This window comes from Athene cunicularia (assembly GCF_003259725.1).
Source record: "Athene cunicularia isolate RWA chromosome 6 unlocalized genomic scaffold, athCun1 chr6_part1, whole genome shotgun sequence".
NCBI lineage: Eukaryota > Metazoa > Chordata > Aves > Strigiformes > Strigidae > Athene > Athene cunicularia.
Genome location: NW_020799105.1, coordinates 17,642,663 through 17,666,294, shown reverse-complemented (window position 1 = coordinate 17,666,294; position 23,632 = coordinate 17,642,663). Strand labels below are relative to the sequence as shown.

Sequence of the window (23,632 nt, the reverse complement as noted above, 5' to 3'; positions counted from 1 at the left end):
AAATGTAGCTGTTGTGTCTAAGAGAATTCCACTGTTGTCTACTCTTTAGATAAAGTATGTTTGATAACTTTCTTAAAATGAAATACAAGGCAAGTCTAACCTCTGCTCTGCTTGCATCCATGGATTGGATTTCTTCCAGTGCCTGGCTTTGCCAAGGCCACATTGCAGAAACTGTTTGGCCTGAGTTTCTGTGAAATACTGATTGCACTGGAGGAAGGCAGCGAACTCAAGGCATAGGGAACAGAGGAAAATTTCTGGCATAACCTTTACTAAAATACATTTTTCTCTTTAACTCTCCAGGCGTCCATTTCCACCAGGTGATCGAGTTACCTTTAATGGAAGAGACTGTCTCTGTCAGATGTGTGCTCAGCCAATGTCCTCCAGTCCAAAAGAATTGTCTGCCTCAAGCAGTAAGTATGCCATCTTCTTTCTAAAGCCTCTCCCTTTCCCAGGCTCATCAACATTTGCTTGAAACTTAGTGCAATATTTTATTTGTTAAAATTTTTTTTTACCTTTAGAAATGTGACCTATCTCTGGGAGCTTTTTTTTTTTTTTTTTTAATGAAAGGTGTCTGGCACTACAAGTGGAAAGAGACACACATTTCAATATCAATAAACGATTTTTTTTCCCCAATGACTGGATTTTTAAAAGTACTGATCTTCCTTTATAGGCACTGGAAAAGTACCTGATGAACTCCGAGGTTTCAGAGTTGATAGATTCTTTTTATTTTGAATGTATAATTGCACAGGTTTATGTATTCAAAAGAGGACAAAGTCAGAGGAAATTAATTTTCGTCTATTATTTAACACTTTAATTATCCTTTAAAAGGAGTATGACCAGGATTATGCCTCCAGTAGACTGATACCACAATGATGTTGTGATCAGAACCTCAAGGAACCATTATTAAAAAGAGAAAAAGCAAGTTAAGGGAAAAATGAGAGAATGGAGAAAGTCTGGTAGGGAAATTATCTTAGTTTGCTGTTGGGTTTTATGCTTTTTAAAGATAACTTGTAAATTACTGATATTAATCTCTGCCTCTGGTAGTTAATATTTTTAATCTTTGGGTATTTCTGAATTGTAGTTAGCACTCTAATCTGTAATGATTTACTCAGTATAGTTTTATAATTCAAAATGAGTACACATTTCCTTGTGACACTAGGTAGTTTTCCACTGGTCTTGGTTTTCTTCAGGGAGACACTGTGTATTTTGGCTTTGAGGTCCTAGGATTACAAAGTGCAATGTAAAGGCAAAGTTGGGTAATGTTTCTGCTCAGCAGATGAGTCAAATCTCAGGTTATCTGAATTGCCTGAGAACATGTAATCAGAGATTTAGCAAAATGGAAAATGGGAGCCATTTTTTTTGTTATCATGCCTGCCTGTCTGTTAAATGATATTTTTGCACTAGAACTGTAGATTTGGAGCTGGAAATGCATAGGCCTAATCTATAAAGGAAGAATTTAGGAACCTGAAAAAAGCCTTACAAAAATTACAAACCAACACAGAGATATATGAGGTACTTCAGGCACCCAGAGAATCCTTCTGAGATAAAGGAACGATGTGGAAATTGTATTAGTTTGAATTACTGATATTTAGGAGGAGTAATCGGCAAGGAACTGCAAGGCAGAGGGATCTTGCGCACTGCTGATATTCTCTGTCACAGCACCAGTTCCCAAATGACTGATGTCCAGTGACAGAAGTATCTGGATCACACCACATCTGGTTCTCAAGAAGTGGTGCACTTGTCCAACAGTGTGGCCACCTCCTGGATACGTGACTCCAGGTGCCAAAATGCCCCCAAGCAAATGAGCTCAAGCTTTCTGACAGTGTGAGGCAGCCAGAGAGCTGGGGAGTCGCTTCCTGATAGCCATAGCCTCTGCTTGTATCGCTTCTTGGGTTCCACACTGAAGCCATGGGTAGCAAGGATTATAAAACAATCTTCCTTGCTACTTGTGATGAGATTTATTACTGTTTATTTTTAATGGAAATTGGGTCCTGCTGGGCAAAGTGCCTTACCAGTACGCACTGGTACAAGAGAGGTCCTGCTCTTAACAGTTTAGAGTGCACAACTTTGAAATCTGCAAGTGTCTGCCACTATGCATCTTGTTCTTTTATGGACAAAGACTTGTAGAAAGATATAGTACAGAGTTTCTGGTCATTTTAGAGCAAAACTCTCCAAAACTGGCTAATAAAAGTGAGACCAGCACGTGTTTATAGGTTCAGAAAAGCACAACTGAAAGAATGCCAATGAAGCGTCCTCTGTCTTCATAGGTATGCTAACTTCTGCTTTAGCTTTGTGCAGAAGCTGATTTAGATACAGAGAAGTCTTTCTTGCTGGCACTGAAGAGTAAATCTTAATTAGTGTAAGCTGTTCCAGGTTGCTTCTGCATCTCTTCTGCTGCCTGAATCAGATGCATCTTTTTTTTTTCTAATGCTTTGCCCTTTTTTAAAAGGATTTTTAAAAATACAAATTCCTTTAGAAGAGAATCTCCTTCATGCTATGCATCTATTTTATATCCTATATTGCTGTCAGTTTCCCCTGATTACTTCAAAATAGATAACTAAAGGAGGATTTCCTTACAACAAAGAAATTTGGAAGTGAGGAATTTCAATAGACTGAGAGTCTATGAGGTTTGATTGGCTTACGTAATGTAAAAGAAAGCCTTCTATCCACTGGAATGTCTGTATTAATGTTGACATGCCATTTTCTGATGTCTGTTACTTTAGATAAATGAAAGGCTTAGTGACAGCTTTTCTTGGATGATTTCAAGGAAAATCAAATGCCCCTAAACGCAGGGGTTAACATCTTGAATAACATGAATCTGAATATTGTTACGCACTTTTATAGCACACACCAATGAAAATCAGAAGGAAAAATACAGAATTAATTTTCCTTTTTTTGTTTAACATTAGTTGGGTTTGTGGTACTTATTTGCCTTATTTATATTAATAATGTATTTCTGTCACTACCTATGTATCACTGGGAATAATTATAGCTATTTTCTTGAAGAACCATTTCTCTGACTCCTTTTTCTATTCTAATTTTCTAAAACAGTCTTTTTCAGCATATATATGCTATAGAGTAATCTTAATTAATAATTTAGTCAACCCTATTCCTTAGACACTGCTAGATGTATACAGTGCACTAGTTTTAGAATTTTCATTCATTCAGCAAGAAATGTAATACCAAATACCTGCAAATAGCTTGGCAAACAGATTAATGGGTGGTGTACATTTTTGTTATTGTTATAATAAATTTATATGTTCTAACATAACATAGGTTATATTATTCTAACATAATTTATATGTATAAATGAAATATGATCTGTAAAGCAAAATGACTGGGACAGAAGCAGAGCAGCACAGAAGCAGGGGACAACTAGACAACACTGGCACACTTTTGGTGTGATGTTGATGACTTGGATAGTTCAGGGTTTTCAAGACGCTGCCGAAGATGGGAAGTTATTTTCTTTGGGGTCTGATAAACAAGTAATATAAGTAGTGTATCCCAGTAATTAGTATTTATGTTTTAAACAGTGTCCAGGTTTTGTATACAACATCACGATTGCGTGGTTTGTACTATCTTAAGTGCCTTCTGCTTTCTGTTTTGTTCTAGCTACATGCTAACACACCTGTGTTTGTTATGGTCCATATTATCTTTACAGAGAAGCAGTTGTGAGGCATCTATTACATCTAAATATTAGGCAAGACTGAAACTTGTGTGCTTGGCTTTTTGGCAGTGGGTGCCCTGCTTCCCCCCCACATTTTACCTTCTTTTAATTAAGATTCTCGGTATTGTATCTCTCTTCCATATATGACAGCCTCATTTCACTGTCCCTCAGCATTTTGTATCATATTCAGTGGACTGTTTTTGAAGACCACCTTTAAAAATCTGCAAATTACTTTTTTTTTTTTTTTCCCTAACTTCGTGCTGTAATTTATAATGAAAAAAAGTCAAACCCAAAGTCAAATTTTTCAATTTTTTGTTGTTGTCATTGTTATTATTTTATGTTGTTTGGGGATTCATGGTTTATTGTTTCCATGTTGTCAGAAGAGAGGTTACTTCCCTTAGACCTGGAAATTCTGGGTCTAGCTCTCTGTTTTTTTTCATACACGTTTTATGTATCAGGATAGGTACTTAAATTTTAAGGATCTGTTCTCTACCAGCAAAATGAGAAAATAATTCTGCCCTAGCTTGCTACTCTGTTGTAGTTATAAGCAAATTAGCAAATTAAAGATGGTATAATGCTTAGGTGATGCAGTTCTAAGTACTGTACTAATGCCTGAGTATTATGTATTGATGCTAAAGTAATAAAAATTAGAACTTGTGTGGGTGTACTTTGTCTAAGGAGAAATTAAAAAACCTAAAGACTGCTTAAATCCTTGTTCTTCATCCATGTTAGGGCTAGGTACCTTTGAAAGAGTAGTGTGAGCATTATAATATGTCTTTCCAGCCACCAGCATCTCAAGCTATTTTGTTCTGCGAGGGGTGGGATGAGCAGTGACTGAGGGTACGCACTCTGGATTTTTACTAGCATTAGTGTGTGAAGCAGAGACAAGTAGACTGGCCATGTTAACAGGCTTTTACCCTCTTTGATACTTCTCCATTAGGGCATTTTATCAGTGAAATATCACCAAGGCAGCTGGCAAGTGAACTGATGAGAACATTTGAACATAAAAATCCCTTAGACCTTAATTTTTAAAAGATACCATGCTGGCTTGCATCTGTTCTTGAAGAGGTGTTGTAAAAAGTACATCTGAGAGCAGAGCAGCCAGAGAGAGATCCCTCACACGTGGGGCAGGCACGTGAGGTGGTGCCAGCAGTCTGTACTGATGGAACTCGAACCAGCGGTCTTCTGGCTCCGGGGTCATGTTTGAAATTCTGAAGAGACTGCGTGTCTTTGAACACAGTTTAATACATTTCCCTCTTCCTCAGAGAATTTTCCCTTAGGCATTCCACTTTGCTATTTCCATGATGAAGCACTTCAGTAATAAGAATGTTATGTTATTTCTCTACCTGAGGTTGAGCTCTTTCTCTGTTGGTTCCTTGTCTGGGTACTGGTAAAGAAGTTCGAGTTATTTCTGATTACTTTTTTGCTGAAAGGTTGGATCATCTTAGTGATGTGCATGAGCTAATTAAGAAATTGCATTGCAAATTAAAAGTGTGATTTCTAGATGAACAAGGAAAAAACTCCCTATCCAAAAGAAACTGAAGTATTACAATCACCTAGCAAGAGTTTTAAGTTGAAAAGTTTACCTTCTTTTAAAATGATGGTGGAGACTTTCACAGTTCCCTCTTCTTCAGTGAAATAGATACTTGCATCCTATATATGCCGAGATATCCAGTGATGATACTGTTTGGAGAAAGAAGCACGGGGAAGATATTTCAACTCCCCTTTCTTTGTAACAGTCTCTGCTGTGAGTTAAGAGCATTACAGTACAGCCAAAGATGTGGACCAGAGTTTTCAAAATGGCCAGTGTTAGATGTACATAAATAATGTTTGGTGCAGCTGTTCCCTGACCAGCCGGCGTCCACGTGGAGATTTCACAATACTGTTTTGTATGTTTGTCCTTGTCTGTTTTGCACATTATGTTCTGGTTCAAAGAATGTAAGTTCTCTGGGACAAATGCTTTCATGCCTATCAGTACAGAGTCTAACAGAGTTGAATTCTGGCTCACAACTGGGGATTTTAGCTCTATTGTGATACAAATAATAAGATTAACGCTTAATGAACTTAAGGGAGAAAGATATCTTTGTTAATTATTCAATAGCCTTATCTCTTCACATAAGATGTAGTAAAGCTCCCAGTAAATATCTGAAACTTCCAGCAAGGTTTCTGGTAGTGCTGAAGTAGAGCAGAGCCAACATACCTTACCTACTGAAGAAAAAGGTGGGCAGGAAAAAATTGGGAATCATCTTATACCTCACTGCCCTGAACGTGTGGGGGAAGTGAGGTGGGTTTTGAAACAGAGAAGCATCTATTCTATAGAGAAGAAGCAAATTTGCTTTGCAGTCCTCCTTTAAAGACTCTCTAATTCTTAATGCAATTTTGTATTTGGGTTGTAACCGTCATTTCGTTAGATAAAGAAGATTGTTGCCACTATTCAGACATAATCTATGAGCTGATTTCTAGGCATCACAGACTTTTCCATTAGCAGTTAGCTAAATGGGTAAAGTGGAGGCAAAATTCCTTTTAATCTTAGTTCTTGTGAAAAGTCTGAAACTAGGATTTGTAACTGCTTAGCCACATTTGACTCAGTTTTCATTTTTTATTCTTTATCCTTCTTTCCTGTCTGAAAACTCCTTCAAGTCCATAGGGAAGATTTAAAAAGTGAAGGGGAAGACTTGGCTGGCTATTTGTAAGCAAGCTATCTGAGTGATTTTTGGCTTTAAAGGGTATTAAGCAATATCCAGCACATGATTTTGAGATCATTCTCAGGAAATATCCTACAATTTCACACTGTGTGTCAAAGCTACATAGTATACATACAAATACTTGGTACAGATGTGGGTAGGCCTTAGTGTGAGATACTAAACCCAGTCTTGCCTTAAGGGATACATACACAATATCTATAAAATACAGTGAATGCCCTGGGGAACTGCAGTGGGCTCAACAATTTTGGTTTTGAACATGCATTTTTAAAATGTAATTTCTAAAATCCTGTGTATAATTTTGAACCTTAAGGGTTTAATATTTTTTCCTGCTGTAACACAAAGATTGTCTTGTTTCATAATTCCTGGTTTATCTGCTGAAGATACAGAAACACATATCTGTAGCATTCAAGCCTGCACACCTGTGTTTAGGAGATTCTCAACTGGAGATTCAGTTGAGGATTTTGGGGACTTGACAGGAGGGAGTCATGTAGTCCTATGCCTCTCTTTAAAAAAATTTATTTACTATAGAACAGACATACCACAGACATCATTGTGGATTGATTTCAAACACTGTCATTTGAATCACTGATTTTAATCATGGTTTACTTCAGAATCCAGGAAACCTTGATTAGAATGATTGATTGTAACTTTATTTTACATTTAGATTTTTAATTATAAAAGGCTAATTGATAAGCATGAGGATATTCCATATCTGTACACATTTACTTAAACTAATATATCTCTGCATAAATTCATCATATTCTTTAACATTTTTATCTTTCCCTAATGATTATTTTTGCCCTTGATTTATGTCAAACTCTATTTGAATTGAAACTGAAATTTAATTAGAATGCATAAAACAACATTGTGGATTTTTTTAAATTTCAGAAACTACCTGAATTCTGCCAGACACATGAAGAAAGTAAATGCATTAAAATATATTTTAATTTTGGAACTGCTGATTTGTTGAGGGTCTGTAGCTTATAAAACGATCTACTTTGGATCACCATGTCCTTAAAGATTTTAAAAGTGCAGATCTTATTACCTGGTTTTGTTCATAGATAGGTAAAGGAAAGCAAGTTTCTTCTCTGTTTTTTCAGATGCCATTTAGATTTTTAATTTTGATTTAATTAAAATTTTAAATTATGATTTTAAATTAATTGTGGTTTTTAAATATCAGTATTTAATTCTCCCTACTTGAATCTAAATTTGATTGTAATAAACCTGCAGGGCAGCTACATTTATGACTTAATATATTGAGCATACAGTGGGTCTAAAATTTTACTCTGCACTCCTTTTTAAGAATAAAATGAGCAAATCAGCATGCATGAAATGATACAAAAATTCAGAGAAATGATCCAAACCCAAGCAGAGTTCCTGGGCAAAAGCCATTAGATTATGCCTAAGAATATGCAGTTTTTTCCTTGATAAATATTTCCAATGACACTGGCTCATTTTTATGATTACTCCAAGAAGTTTTATTCTTTTGAAGAATGTTTGCAATTTTTTATACATTTTCATCATTTGAGTTGCTTTCTTGGATTAATTTTAGTCCTCACTTATGTTTTATAACAATGGCTAAATTACTTGAGGAGTCTCTAGTTATTCAGCTCTTTCTTATTTTACAAGGGTGGGTATTGTCATTGCTGCTTTATAATAAATTGCTGTAGATCCTTCTGTGGAAGTGTATAAAACATTGTTACAACTTTTGGGTGACAGAGAGCAGCAACTGTATTGAGAATATAGTCGTAGCAGGGCAGGAAGTTTTTGATTTATGAAAATGTTCCTTCACAAAGATGACTGTTTTTCAGGAAGGAGTTTTCAGTCCAGCTTGCCTGTTTCTTTTGTATACTTCTGTGTTATGTGTAAATTGGGCAGAAACAATTGTGAATAGGCTATACAAGTGGACTAAATAAGTATTGGTTCTTATTTGTCTAAGCGTAACCCCCTCTTGAACTTGGAAATCAAAACATATCCATCTCCTTAGTTTTTACTGGAGTAGTAATCAAAAGGTAATTCCGAAGAAAGTTTTGGGGAAAGTGCAAGGAATAGCTCAGTAAATGGGTGTTGCATGAGGAGGCATCACTAGCTTGGAAAGCACAACTTATGAGGAGATCCCCGGAGATAAGGGTATCTGGGAATTGTCACATTCAGCAAGCCTGACAGGTAGTAAGTCAGGAATCAGAGGTCACTTAAAAAGAATGTGAGAAGTTAATTAGTTGTTAGCTAGAACTTAGTTTGCCATGGGTTATCAGGGCATAAAAACCTTCCTAAAAGTTGTCATGTGTTGCATTCCTCTTGTTGGAGGTTGTACCCTGTTGGAATTGCTTGTTTTCCAGAAGTAACAATTGAAAATTACCCAAAATAGTCTGCAGAGACACAATGTGCTGTCCATGAGTTGGGTATTAAACAGTGAAGCTCGTTTGCTAACTGAGAAATTCACTTGGAGTACTGTGAGTTGGAATTGTGGATTTGAATTCAGCTGGAACTGAGTACTGAAGTGTGGTAAAAGAAGTAACAGGGTAAAGACTAGCCTCAGCTTAGATGCACCTGGCTGTGGTTTATCTTTCAGAGTTATCTTTCAGTCACTTCTCTTAGGTTGTAGCATGTCTGCTCTTTCTTCCTCCTACTATTTTATTCACCATTTTTTGGTTTTCAGTTCAGACTCCTATATCAAAGATTGCATTGAAGAAGGAACTGAGGTTGATGTTACAGAAAAAGGCTTAACTTGGTGGTATGTTGCTCGCAGGGACAGTTCGCAGGAGTAAGAGGTTAAAAGGTCAATTGATTTGGCCTCCTTTGGGAAGGAGGTGTAGAAGGATGTGGAAAGAGGGGAAATACTGTTTCCTTTTTCTGTGTAGAAGACTAACACAAATGCTTACATCAATACAGAGGGGAAAAATAAAAATTCTTTTCATAAGATAATGTCGTATTAACAAGCTAGAATTGGGGAAGAGCAATCTTCTTTCCAAATCACTTTAAATTACATCAGATGATGAAAGAGCTATTTACAGTAATGGTACATCCAAGATATATTAACCCGTTTCTTAAAAAGGCAAGTCGATGTTAGGCACTCACAGATGTTTAACAGGGACTTGCGTTCCAAGCAAAAAATGACAGTTCATGCCATTGTGATTGCTTTCCATATTTAATCAAGTAAAATATTTTTATTTTCTTTAAATGTTTATTTTTTCCCAACTTGCCATTTATAATAAACTATCAGAGCTATACTTCACTTCCCATGGGAAATTTATTTCCCTCCATTGTATGCACCCAGCCTCTTATTGTTAGATTTCAGGAGTACAAGGCTGCCCACATGGGTTTGTTTTGCCTTTAGCAAAAGGGCAATAGGGAATTTTGTTCTGACAAACATTTCCCATCCTTGCATTGGCAAAGAGGAAGGGTCCAGCAGCAGATTTCTTGAGTTACATACTCATATCTAAGCCCTGGATGTAAAATACCCAGTAGTGTATGTCCTTCTCTGACTTCTGGCACTCATCACTGCCCTGGTAATGAAATGGTTATGTTATCAAATTATTATCTAATGCTTTTCAAACCTTGAAAGCATTTCTTGCACTGTAAACAGACAAAGTGAGTTTGTATTTTTAGCTTTGACAGAAATATCCTGATGATCTGGAAAAGCCTGTGTGGTATCATCAAAACTTTTCATTTTAAAACAAGGCTTTAAAAGGTACTGCCTTGTTTATGGTTGAAGGGTGACTGAGGAAAAACTCTACTGTTCCTAACTCTATGAGAAATTATATAACTGTGCAACCTTCAGATTGCCACAGAAGAATTATGGGGAGGTAAGTTGTTTTTCAAGGTGCTAAGAGTTATTTATAATTAGAGATTCCTTGACCTTGACTCCAGTGATGATACTTGCCTCTTTCTTCACTTCCAGCTCACTGTTCCTTGTAACTTGCTCTTTAGGTCCAGCTATGTTTGACAATGTATTTCTGCATAAGTCCAATGAAAAGTTGCTTGTTTCTTTTAAAAGTAATAATAATAATAATAATTATAATTATAAACCTCCCAATTCTGCCCTGCTTTACCTGTTTTAGTACAGAAGCCTGCAAGTGTTGTCTTTATAAAACACTAATATATCTGTGTTTTATAGGGAGGGGAACAGTAACAAAAGGAGTGTAATAAGAGTATTACTCCTGTGACTCATAGGGGTTGTGGCAGCTCACACTTTATCTAGACATGTGCTACTAATGTCCATCAGGACTGAAAGGAACTTTTTGGTGACTTAATTATACATCATTAACTCAAACTACTGTTAGCTCTGTTCAGAGCTAACCCTGCACAGAGCAGAGTTGGTACGCTCATGCATGTGACCTTGCATAACCAAGCTCATTAAGACAAAAGCAGGTAGAGATGATTTCCCTTCCGTAAGTTATATGGGATGAACAGAGAAGGTGAATTAAAGTGTATTTGCTGGTACATTTCCAAAGCAATCCATCTGGGAGTGGGTAAAGTCATAGGCAGTGTGCTCAGGGTTAATACAGCTGAATCAGCTTAGAGCCCACCGCCTGAGCTGTGATCGGAGCTCTCCGCTATTGGCTGAGAGCAGGGGAGGGAGGCAAAGGAAGAAAATCCACCGCTTAATTTAGGCAGTGACGAATGGGTTGCTGTGCAGGATGTTTCACTCCTGGATGTCTGGGGTGATGCAGATGCTAAAAAGGGAAATGCATTTTCTCATTGTATCTTTACAAGCAAGATGTCATGGGTAGCAGCTGACCCTGGCCTATGTCTTTTAATGAGGCTGCTTAAGGTGCTTGGGGGGATGAGGGTCTTTATCATATATAATATTATAGTGCTGTGCTACTTTCCCTTGTCTTGTCCCCCCACTTTTCCATGCTTTTGGACTGGCTGACTCCATCACAGCCCTTTTGTCCAGGAATTGGCATTTGCTTTTGAATCTGGGCACATCAAATATGATACCTTTCTGGGCTATTTTATTTCAGATCTGTAATTTAAATATGTTAGAATATATCTTCAGATTGAGCAGGCCTAGCCAGAGTACGTGAAAGACACAACAGGTATGTTTAAGCATCTCTGGCAGAGAGTCGCTTAAGCTTTTGCTTGGCTAAAAATGGTGCTGTCAGCTAATGCTGCTGTGAGGAGAGAGTGAATTCAATTTTTATATACGATGTCTGAGCAAATAGCCATTGTTTGTGGAGGCTGCAGCTGCTGGTGTCGCAGGCAGTCCAGGGAGGCTGCACCCGATTTGGGTAACAATGTGTCCAGTGCTCTCAGATACAATCTTTTTTTTTCCCTGCTTAGGGTGGATTTCAGGGAATACATTGTTTTGCTGACATTCCTGTAACTTTCTTCTCGTTGGGTCCTTACTGAAGGTATACTGAAGTGCTTTTACTGAGAAATGGCTGTTATGCAGCTGAAGATTCTGGTCCTGGACACAACACATGAACATGTGTTACTTTCCATTTCTGATGAGAATTAGTACCATGGAATGTCTAGTCTAAACTCTTCCTTCAGTTCAAACATAATTCCACCAAGTGTTTTTTTGTGATATGCTTTCCTTTAGATCTGAAGCTCATTAGGAACTGTACTGATCACTCTGCATTTTAACCAGTACACTGCACTTTCCTCCTCCTCCTCTTCATTATCCTGGCACAGCTGAGTATGTGGATGTGTAAGGAATGGGAGTAAGGAAGAATCCAGGTTATATGACAAAGAGAAAGCACAAGAAAGCTTAAGGTCAAGGGGCATAGTCTGTTAGACCCAGGTATGAAGCCAGGGAGAACCATGGTGGGAATCATTGCACAAATTTTGGGAAGGGTTTTCAGATCTTTTAGTACAAGTCTGCTCTGGTGCATGGTTGTGGACCACTAGTCTTAACTCATGGGCCTTTTATTTGCAGCATGTGCTGGTTATAGGTTAGGCTGGTGCAGATTGTGCTTTTACGTGATACTGAAATCCTGCCTGCATATGCTGTGTGCTGATGACATTCAGCCAAAGGCTTTAATGTGCCTCATGCAGGCCTGAGATCATAAATGGCTTTTATTTGTAGAATTTGGATGAACAAATGGTCTTTTCTTAGCCCAGCCCAGTCTTATTTGCTTTCTATTTTAGGAGATAATGATAACTGCTAGCTTTTCATGTATATACCCAACTGTTTTGCCAGAGTTAAAATCAGCTTTAGTTAAAAGCCATCTCAGCCTAATAAGACAGTACTGAGTTATTAGTTTACTTTGATTCTAGACATTCAGCATATCTGTGATATTAGTAGAATGGAAATAATATTAATTCACTCTTTCTAAACACTTCAAGGAACCCATAAAGAGTAAGTAAATGTCATTGTTGCTATAGAATAATAAAAGCATGTTAATAACACCTTGTATCACACATGAGCACAAGACTAAGTGCGACAACACTGCCTTTGGCTATCAAAGATGCAATTAAATGGGTAAAGCTCCTTCATGTATCCCTACTTCCTCCATGTAACTGGTTTTGGCACTAGTAAAGATATTTTGCTATCTATAGGTATTTTGCTATCTATACCTAGTAAATATGCTAGGTAGACCTTTTGTGTAAAGCAATTTTTCTATTCTGACTGCTTCAGAAATTCAGTTAGAAGCCAAATGAAGTGCTTTAAAAATGTCTTTCTTGGTTCCGTATCTGAGAAGTTTCAGTTTCACAGAGGCTTCTTGGATAAAGCTGAAAAAAGCATGGATAATACAGCAGATTTTTTTGAGGGATTAATGTAGCAGGGAATGTATCCTCACAGTTTGGCAGGACACCAGGTCAGGAATGTGGAAGCTGGCACGCTAGGGAGAAGCAGTAGTGCTAGGAAGCTGAGAAATGGGTGCTGTTTAAAACTGGAGTTCAGCACCCACTGAGACTGGAGGAAAGATCTCATTTGTTGTCACAATTAGAAGGAAAATTGCATGGTTTCAGATTTAGCATAAGAAAACATAGGCTGGAAGGGACCTCAAGAGATGATGTAGTATCCATCAAAAATGAAAGGCAAGATCAGCTTACCAAAGCCTTCTTGATAGATGTTTACTTGTCCTCTCCTCAGCACCATGATGGAAATTCCAGAGCTTCCCTTGGTTACCTATTCCAGCCTTTGCTGTCATTACAAGTAGCGTGGAGCCTTGAGTTGGCACAGAAGATCAGGGGGATCCATTACGTGGTGTCAGTCCTTGTCATTTCATGATTTCAATTTGTAACATTTGTCCTCTCGAGCAAAGTCCTGGTATTAGGACGTCAGGCTTGTTTTTCAAGTCCAAGTCATGTCAGCAGCCTGTGACTTGCATTTTATCACAAGATACCATGGTGCTTAGTCCCCTTGTGGTTTTTTTAAGGGTTCTGAGAACAACATCACTGGCAGAAAGAGGGACATGCTGCAAATGGTGGCCTGAATAGCAAAAAATACACAGCATATATTTGGGGTTTTCTTGGCCCATTATCCAGCAAACAGAAGCCAGGCCCTTCAGTGTCAAAAGCAGTGACTCTCCTCTTATTATCAGTTGTGATAATAAACTTGGGCTCACCCTTTTGCAAGGCATGGTGTTCCCTGGGCTGTAAACCCATGAGGAGGTGAAAGATTTCAGGCTGTACCTGTTCAGTCAGCTTGAGCAGTGCAGCCAGGATGATCTTTTCCCTGGTGCCTGGGCTTTAACTGCTCTGTTCTGCTTGGTCTCCATTTGCAGCTGTTTGATGTTTCAGGCATGTGGCAAGGATGTTACATTCACCAAAGGAACACTGAATTTGGGGGTAATAAAATATGAAAAATCCTTTGTTCCAGGCTATCTCCACTGTGGCTTCCATGCGTGCCCCAGCTGATGGGCATTCCCTTTCTGCTTCAGTGGTGTTCCAGGCCTTCCCTTCCCTCTGTCCCCTGGGGACAGGCTGGGCACAGAAGCTGTAGCACTGCCCTTGCAGTTCAGTGTTGCCTGCCACATCAGCCTCGTCAGATCTTACCAGGTGCTGAATTGCCTCTTACCAGGAAACCTCTTTGAGTATTTTATGTTTGAATGGAAAGAAATGGGAACTTGAGGCTGAGCCAAAGATTTCTGGTGTGACATGAGACATTGTGGCATCCTCTGGGACAGAGGGCATTCAGTGCTCCTGGCTTCAGGTTTGCTTTCTGCCATCAAAGAGTCTTTCAGAATCGCAGTGAAAAGTGAGTGTCGACTACCAAGGTGATACGAAAATCCCTGAGCGAGTGTCCTTATGCCGATGAGAGACCATAAGAACTAGTTTCCCACACCTGCAGGTGGAAGACAATATGTCCTGCCGTGCAGCCATCACTGCTGTCATGCTGCTGTCACCCTTGCCTTGAGCCCTCCCGGAAAAAAGGTTTCTCCTCTCTTCCTGGCCGCGATGTGCCACCGCCCCTGAGCGGGGTGGACACACTGGGCTTTGCTGCCACCCACCGGGGAAGAGCAGCATCCTCATGATGCTCACTCAGGCCTCCTGTAAGCAGTTAGTATCTTGCTAAAAGCAAGAAGGAACACTGATTGCTCTAGAAGACAGGAACTTTTTGTAGTTCGTTCCTAACAAGATCTGAAGTTTGTACAGAGCTTGCCTGGCAGTGTTTGAATCATAAACAGCATGAAAAACTTGAGAGGTACTTTCCCTCTTACATTGAGTATGCCTGTAATGACAAAGATTAAATCTTTGTACCAAACTGGGAAGTGTTTGAGGAAAGGAAGATGTACCTTTGCATTGCTGTGTAATTCTCCCCTTTGGTTATCGAGTGTTGCAATTGGTGTGTGGTTCATGAGGGTTAATGAACCAAGAAACCGACAACAAATGCATTTGTTTATTTGCAGATTGTGCTGGCTGTGGAAGAGACATAAAAAATGGACAAGCATTGCTAGCTCTGGATAAGCAGTGGCACCTGGGGTGCTTTAAATGCAAGGCCTGCGGGAAGGTCCTAACCGGGGAATACATCAGCAAGTAAGTAACCTTTGCATCTCTTCTGCACGCTTAGCATGAGTTTTTGTTGCCACTAGAGAAGAGCTTGCAGCGAAGTTCACCTTTTGAAGTCCAGTTTTGACCACCTTTGCTGACACACCAAAATCTTCGTTCCCAGTGAGAGCTGAGTTGGGAGAGGAAAGTAAACTGCAAAATGCAACTGAAAGGTGGTGTTTAATGATAGTAGTCTATATTTAATACCAATGCGGAAGGAGGGGTGTATCTCTATGTTCCCAAAAAGGATTGGGTCAATTCCTGCATGTGTTTTCTGTGTTAGCCAGATAAAGCTTTGTGTCACTTTGCTTTCTAACATGTGATTTTGAGGAAAAAAAGGCAGGAACCTGTCCATTGCTTGCCTTTGCTAGAGAACAGATTAAACATGATGATCTGATTGACCTGACACTGTTTCTCATCTTCATATAAGAAACTAATCAAGAAGGTTTTGAGTGGAAGGAAGTGTAGAGGAAAAGAATGGGGAAAAGTAGTGTAATGATAAAATAGAGAGAACAAATTTACAGTTTATGTTCCCCCCTTCAAGCATAGAACAAAGAGAAAAAAATAGGGAAAGAATGTATGCTTGACAAACCTGTCATTAAGGGGTGTATAATATTTAATAAAAAGTAGCATCTGTAATTTCTCAAAAGAAGTTCAGTGCCTGAGAAATACTCCTAAACTGACTAGTATTGCCACTTTTACTATATGTTCCTTATTTGTACTAAAAAACTGCATAACCTTACACCTAAAAATAACTGGTTATGCTCTTGCAGACTACCAAGGATTTTTTTGCTGAAGCGAACAGTAACTACCTGCCTATGATAAAGACTGATTTCCTCTCATTCCTATGGACATAGTTCCACTGATTCCCTAGAACTGCACCACCTGTAGGTGTAGAGAGTCAGTTCTAAATAATGAGATTTACTTAAATGGTTTGTACTAGATGACTTTTCTTGATAGGAATTTAAGGAATAATTCTAAGAGTCACTAGTGAGGACATGATTTCTTTTTGTCTACTACAAAATATTTCCCTTAACTTGTCTCCCCTTTGCTTATTGCTGTGTATAGGAGTTCCAGACTGAAGACAAGGGAATAGTGTAAGGCATGCTGTACCCTGTTTATTGAAAGTGGTTTGCAATTTGTGGATTTCTTTTTTTCAGAGATGGTGCTCCTTATTGTGAAAAGGACTATCAAGTTCTTTTTGGAGTCAAATGTGAAGCATGTCACCAGTTCATTACTGGGAAGGTCCTAGAGGTAGGTGTTTTGTAAACTAGAGATTAAGAATTGGGCCATGTCCTAATATGTCCTCATGCAACTGCAGAGAATACAAAATTATTGTAGGAAAGTATGGCTTGACTCCAGCTTTAGTGATTTTTAATACTCCACATTTTCTGGGAAAAAAAGCTTTTACATAATCAAGTTTATGGACAAAATGGGAAACCACGAAGAACTTCAGTTACAGGTGTATTTTGTGAAGAAAAAACTGCATGCACCATGTGTTTTACAGCGAATAACAGAAAATAAACCTGAAAGTGTTACAGAAATAAAAGCAGCTGAGATTTGCTAGTGAATGTCTATTATAGGTTCTCCTCTTTGTGACCTATCTACTAGAGATATAAGACTGTGACAGTCCTCATATGAGAAGTTTCATACTTGACATAAAGTGATAACAGCTTGTGGTTTTCGTTTTGGAGGTTTCTCTGGTTCGGAACTCAGAATATTAACTAGGATGGTAGCCACCAAATGACGGACTCGGGACACGTGTGGACATGCAGTGCATTTGTCACTGCATCTACTAGGAGGAAGTACAGTTTTTTAATTAGCCAGGCTCTTAGTCTGTCTCCTTTGCGATGTGTATCTAATTCCTCTGGAGACCCGCATAGATGATTAGGGAGAACAGTCTGAGTTTTCCCTTGAGTAGGAAAGCTGTGTCTCTGGCTTTAATCTAGTGGTCTGCTACCATATGCTTATCTGTTCCCATCTACTGATGAGTTTTTCAATTTAGTACTATGTATTGGTGACACCAGAGCTGCATTCCAGTGCAGGAAGCACTACAGGAGAGAAGTAATTGGATTTGTGAGATTGGGAAGCATAAAATATTTCTAAAATCATTTTAAATGCACATGATAGGTGCTCTAACCAAGCAATGGAACCTATTCAGAGGTTTGGAGATAAAAATGATAAAAGAGAAGGTTATTTGAGTCTGTGGAGAGCTGGGAAGAAATAAGCTATTCCTATTTGGAACCTTTTGTGGATATGAATATAGCAAGGTGGTTATTCTCTTACTCTTCCTAACATCAGTGAGAAAGAAATCTAGATTTTTGAGAGGATCATGAGCTGTATCCTTTCAAAACTGAGTAAATTGAGACTAAGGAAAGATTAGTTTAACTGAACTAGGATTTAGTTGTTCATCACAGTCTAAGCTAAAATTCAAATTATCAGAGACATTGTGTCCCAGCCAGAACCTTTATGAAGTCATTTTGGCCCCAGGGTTGATTTCTCACACATAATTATGAATCTTCTTATGGCTATTTATTCTCAGAAGAAGATACAGCATTTTGCTGAAGCAATGGAACATGTCCAACCTCTTGCAAGGATTCACCTCTTCTAAGTCAAAATCAGATAAAAAAGATGAAGATTCTTCCATTTGACCTAGTCCCTGCAGAATCATGGGGCTGAATTAGAAATAGACCCTTTGAATGATCTTATCAATACATGGAAATATTAAGCATGCTAAATTCTGGGTAAAACTAGAAATTTTGCTTGAGTATTTGTGGCTCTCCTTGATTATCAGAGGTGCAACCCATAATAATACAGTAGAGGGCAGCAGTAGTTCTCAATATGTAACTAAGACCAAACTCCTCTAAAGCCTGTAGAAGTTGAATTATTCATATAGTGCAACTCTTGAAGGCTGACTGCTATCTGAAGGGTGCAGATTGGACAAGACCTTAGAAACTTTCACCAAAAAATTAGTGCTGTGTAATCAGGGAGATCATCTGGTCCATGAGTAGAGTTCTCCAGGTATCATCTGGGAAAGCAGACGTAGGAGAGACTTTCAAGCATTTTCTGTCATTAAGTGGTGTTTGAAAAGATAAGATACAGGTGAGAAGCTAACATGCAATAATCAAAGCAATTTCTCAGAACTGCAGGCTGGTTTCTTAGCTCGTCCTAGAAACCTTTCACACTGTCAGAGGTGCACAGTTCCAAAGGGGTAGTACTAATGACTCTAAATTAGACTAAAGTAACTAATAAGTCAAAACGTAGGATGGGCAAATCATGTGTTAGCACGTATGTCCCCTATGGCTGAAAAAGTAGTCTAAAGGATGGGGTCAGAACATGACATAAATCCTCTGGTAGTAACAGAGATGAGAGATCGGAGGCAGCCACAGATGATAATGCACAGAACAGGATGCCACAGTTCAGGGAGGGCTGCAGACCTATTTAAGGCAGGACAATTAAGAATTCCCTTATCCTGTACAGGAAACCACCCACAACCTTTCAGTACACCTGAAGTTTTAATTTAGATCAAGCTTGAGATTCTCACAGGAGGGTTACTGTCTTCTCTCTTTGTTTTCTTTGGCAAATTCAGGTATTTTTGATGATTTATATCATGTGGGTTGTCTCTTGTCCTTCTGCCTCCCTTCAGAAGGAAACCATATTCTTGGTGTGAAGTAGCACAATCATAGGAACTGTCTAGGTAGAGGTTATGGCATCACTGACCAGCCCAAGTTATACCTACTAATGTCCAGTGGGAAAAAACCCAAAACACTTTGTATTTTGCCTTTGTTAATAAAACTGGTAGTAAATTCACTGATCAGTATCTTTCATTTTAGTTGTCAATAAAACAATTTGTTCTGTCAGGAACAGAGTGTACTATTTCATCATCTTCATCTAAAGAAATTATTAGAAGAGATTGGATGGAAGTATATAGTGCATTGATACAAACACTTCCCTCTAATGGATTAGAAGAGATTAGCAGCATGCCACATTGCTGCTTTATTTTCTGCTTCTTCTTACTACATCTGGGACAGTCTATGGAAAAACTGAAAAAATTATGGGAAACGAAAGCATAAAACTTAGCTTTGGGCCCACAGAGGCTCATGGTATCTATTTTTGCAGTAAAAGATTAATATTTTTTTTATTTAAAGAGAAACTACCATTCTTTGCAACGTTGCAGTCTTACAGCTCCTGCTTGGTTTTGTCCCTCAGTATGGCTTAGCACTTCTGAAAAGTCAGGCTTTCAGTCTTCTACAGTGAGCAGCCAGCAAGAGAAACAACCACTCCTGATGTGGACCTAGGAGTCTTCATCTCAGAAGCAGCTATGCCTTGTTCCTGGTAGGCACCCTCAGCAGAGGCTGTCAGAAAGCCAAGTTTTGAGTTCACACCTTGATACTCAAACCTTGAGAGGATGGGTTCCCTCCAGCCATTCTGTAGAAATGATCCCTCTGCTCAGTTAAGAAATGCGTTACTAGAAAAACAGTACTTATTTTGCCAATATTCACATACCGTGGAAGAATGTTCTTTTTTCTAGGCCATAAATCTAGCAAATTTGAATAGCCATGAAAATATGCAAGAAAAATACCTTGTGCATTTAAGTCAGCTCAGAAATTTCTCATGTATTATTTGGCACATAACTTTGTGACAGACAGTGACAGAAGATAGATGAGTGCATGCCAACACAATAAATATAAGTATCCAGTATGAAATAGATATTGCAACTTTCTTGAGCGTACCAGATACTTCAATCATAGAATCACAGAATGGTTGGTTTGGAAAGGGCCTTAAAGACCATCCAGTTCCAACCCCCCTGCCACAGTCAGGGACACCTTCCACTAGCCCAGGTTGCCCAAAGCCCCGTCCAACCTGGCCTTGAACACTGCCAGGGAGGGGGCAGCCACAGCTTCTCTGGGCAACCTGTGCCAGGGCCTCACCACCCTCACAGGGAAGAATTTCCTTCTTATATCTAACCTAAATCTACCCTCTTTCAGTTTAAAACTGTTACCCCTTGTCCTGTTGCTACACTCTTTGAGGAAGAGTCCCTCCCCATCTTTCCTGTAGCCCCCTTTAAGTACTAGAAGGCTGCTATAAGGTTTCTGTGGAGCCTTCTCCAGGATGAACAACCTCAACCTCTCCTTATAGAGGAGGTGCTTAAGTATTTCAAGAAATGTTGTCAAGGCAACAGAGATCATTGTTCTTCTGGGTCCCTCCAGCAGAAAGGAATCTTTATTTACAAAAAAATTCTCATTTCCCATTGACTCTAGTGAAAAATGTTTTTATCGGGCAATAACAGCGTAGTGAGAGTGAGAACTTTCACATAGACTTTTCACTAAGATGATATCTTCATAGCTTGAAACGAAAAAATTCACTCAACAGTCAGAATCCAATATAACTGTTAAGCAGGTATTCTTTATTAGCAGTGCTGGGGTCACCCTGGGGATTCTCCACCATAAGGGCTCCCATGAACTAGCAAGAGACATCAGTTTACATACACACAAATCATACCTATTCACTGGATTTCCTGGAAAGGGGTGTCTTATCATTGTGAGTTCCCAGAATTCATATACATAAGATGCCCATCTGATCCGAATCCTGCACATTTCTGTGTGGACATGTGTACCTCTACAAATCTAAGTAAACTTCAGCACATATTTAGCTCTTTGGAAGGTACTGGCCTAAATAATTTTGTCTAATGTGGTTATCATACACAATATACAAGTATTCCTCCAGGGCTTAATTCAAAATACGTTAAATCAGTGAGAAGCTTTCCATTGACTTCAGAGAATGGTGGATCATGCCTATATTCATGTATTTCATCTTTGCTTAGCTAAAGTGTTATCAAAACTTCTAAGCAGTATTCTTTTAGTTCTGCAGAAAGAAGACATCAGGGCAGAAACAGGTGGATATTTCACATGAAATCGTAGAGAAAGTCTGAAAATAAGATTCAGGACTTATGATTTTAAATTTTTTTGGCTGTTACTGTTATGAACAGGATTTGATCTCATGATCTAGAGATAGATACCTGTTATCAAATCCTTCAACCTTGCTACTCTACCCATTTATCTTTATAATACTACTTGCCTAATACTTGTTTGCAAATAAAAAGCCATTGTGTGATTTCTCCTGGCTGTGCATAGCTCAAGTTCCTGTTCTGATGGGCTGCTGCCTGCCCTGTGTGTGTTTCCTGTGCACTGTTGAAACCTGCACCCCACCTTGTAAGCAGTGGCATAATGCCATTTTAACAGATGGACCTGAAAAGAGAAATGCCAGGGCACCAGAAGGCTCCCTTGACTTCAGCCTGCAAGGTTAAGGTCCAAATGTAGTTTTGATACTGTAATTTATGCTGAGCTTCCTTGATTTTAAAGTGGAGTAGTAATTTATGATGTGGTATTTAATGTGAAGTAGGTTTAGTACTTGTAGATACTGTTACTTTAATGTGCCAGAATTTTAAGATGTCTCAAGTGCTGCAACTAATTCTGAAAGATGTCAATTCTGAGACACCTTGACCGCTGAAGTTAGAAATAAATAACAATAATTATGGGGGGAAAAAGACAAACAAACAGTGAAAGCTTATTTGGTTGTGTAGGGAAACTGTAGCCTTATTTAAGAACTAAAGAATGTGAGCCAGAAGAGTCTGTAGGTTTCTTCAATTATTGTTTTCAGAGCTAGATTTAGAAACCTGTGCTATGAAGTGTTCATAGAATTTTTTTCTGATTCTTTATATGCAAATGAGTCTGTCCTAAATAAATAAATAACAAATAGATGATAGAACAACATTGATGGTTCCCATATGAACTGTAAATGGTTTATTTGAACAATGCCTGTTGATGTTGTTCAAGGATGTACCTTCTGCCAACACTTATCCATGCAAGCAACTTTGCTTATGTCAGTATTAGTATTCAGATGCTTCAGCTGATTGACTTTTAGGGAAACTTGGTAGCCTACATGTGTAAGTAACTTATTTTAAAGAGATTTAGCTCATAGCTCACATGAAAACGTCACCCTTCTTGGCGAAGATCCATGCAGTACAGAGTTTAGTTAGGTACTTCAGTACATTCACGCACCTGGTCCCGTGTTCTTATAACTACACTTTCTAGATTGAGGAACCATCTAGAGAATCTTAAACAGATATTTATTTCAGTTCCATTCAGAAATGTTAAATGAAAGGCTAACATACATTCTTCCGCTGAACAAAATATTTACCAAGGCTGTTTCCATAGTGGTTATGCAGGAAGTATCACAAAATGTGTTATTTAGTGGATTTTAATGATGCAACCTGAACTGGTAATACAGGTTGAGGTGATGTAAAATTTTAAACACATTTATAAATGAAGCAATTAATGAACTGAACAAAGACTGATGGTATGGTGGATCCAAATGGGTTTAGTTTTGGTCATGTGTTAAAGTTGTGGTAAAATAATATCCCTGCAGAATGTATTACAATTCTGTTTTCATAGCGCTAAGCGTCTTCTGATCTGGGTGTCTTATAGGCTTGGAAGAGACTTTGCTTTCAACCAGTATCTCCCAGTCACCCTTGTCATCTTCACACACCATAAAAATGTGGGGTAAAAGGTTACACAACAAATGAGAAGCAGCAGTGGATTTTAGTGCATGCTTTGTTAGTTTTCTGATTTGCTTTGTTTGTCTTAATCTTACTGTTGTTACAGTAAATGAGTAAACATGAGCATGATGCCTGAATGTCCCAAACAAATTATAAGAAAAAGCAGAATGACATGCTGTGGTTGCCCTCTTAGACAAGTATATACTGCAGACCACAGGACTTTTTTGATTATGAAATCAATTATGACTTCTTGAGAGATCAGATAAGGTCAGTGCACAGGGCTCACTGTAAATTTATGAAATGTTCACAGAGTGTGTCGAAGCGGGATCTCACCCAAAGTGGGCAAATAGGATAAAGGGGTACATGTATCAGTGCGGGAACTGCCCCAGCACCCTGCCTGCATTTGTCTGAACTGGACTAGAATACAATCTCAGTGTAACTAAGTGTTTCTGACAAAACTAGACTAACACCCAGGAGGCTGTATAAATTCTTCAGAAGCCATGGAAGTAATATTTAATAAGTTCCCGAGAAAGAGAGCATTAATTTCATTTTCAGCAGGCGCCTTTCCCCAAGGGAAAAATGTTCTCAGTTGTATCAACATCAAATAGTGACACACCAAGTGATGAGAAATGGTCCTGCCCCTGCCTGGGCCGGTATTCATCCCCCTTTTGCTTTTTCAGAAAGGGTTGGTCGAGTTACTGCCGGGGTGGGTTTAATGTGCAGGGAGGATTATTTGCTTGTGTTGGTGGGTGTGTGCAG

General features: G+C 38.7%; 1 protein-coding gene across 20 annotated transcripts in view; it reads left to right on the top strand.

Annotated features, from left to right (window-relative positions):
- ABLIM1 (actin binding LIM protein 1) overlaps positions 1-23,632 on the top strand; it is a 224,795-nt gene that overhangs the window by 121,979 nt on the left and 79,184 nt on the right. For all 20 annotated transcript variants that reach the window (XM_026851348.1, XM_026851367.1, XM_026851357.1 and 17 more), the window contains 3 exons: positions 301-410; positions 15,177-15,303; positions 16,476-16,569. In XM_026851348.1, the coding sequence (XP_026707149.1) occupies positions 301-410; positions 15,177-15,303; positions 16,476-16,569 (331 nt within the window). The remainder of the gene's footprint in view (positions 1-300; positions 411-15,176; positions 15,304-16,475; positions 16,570-23,632) is intronic.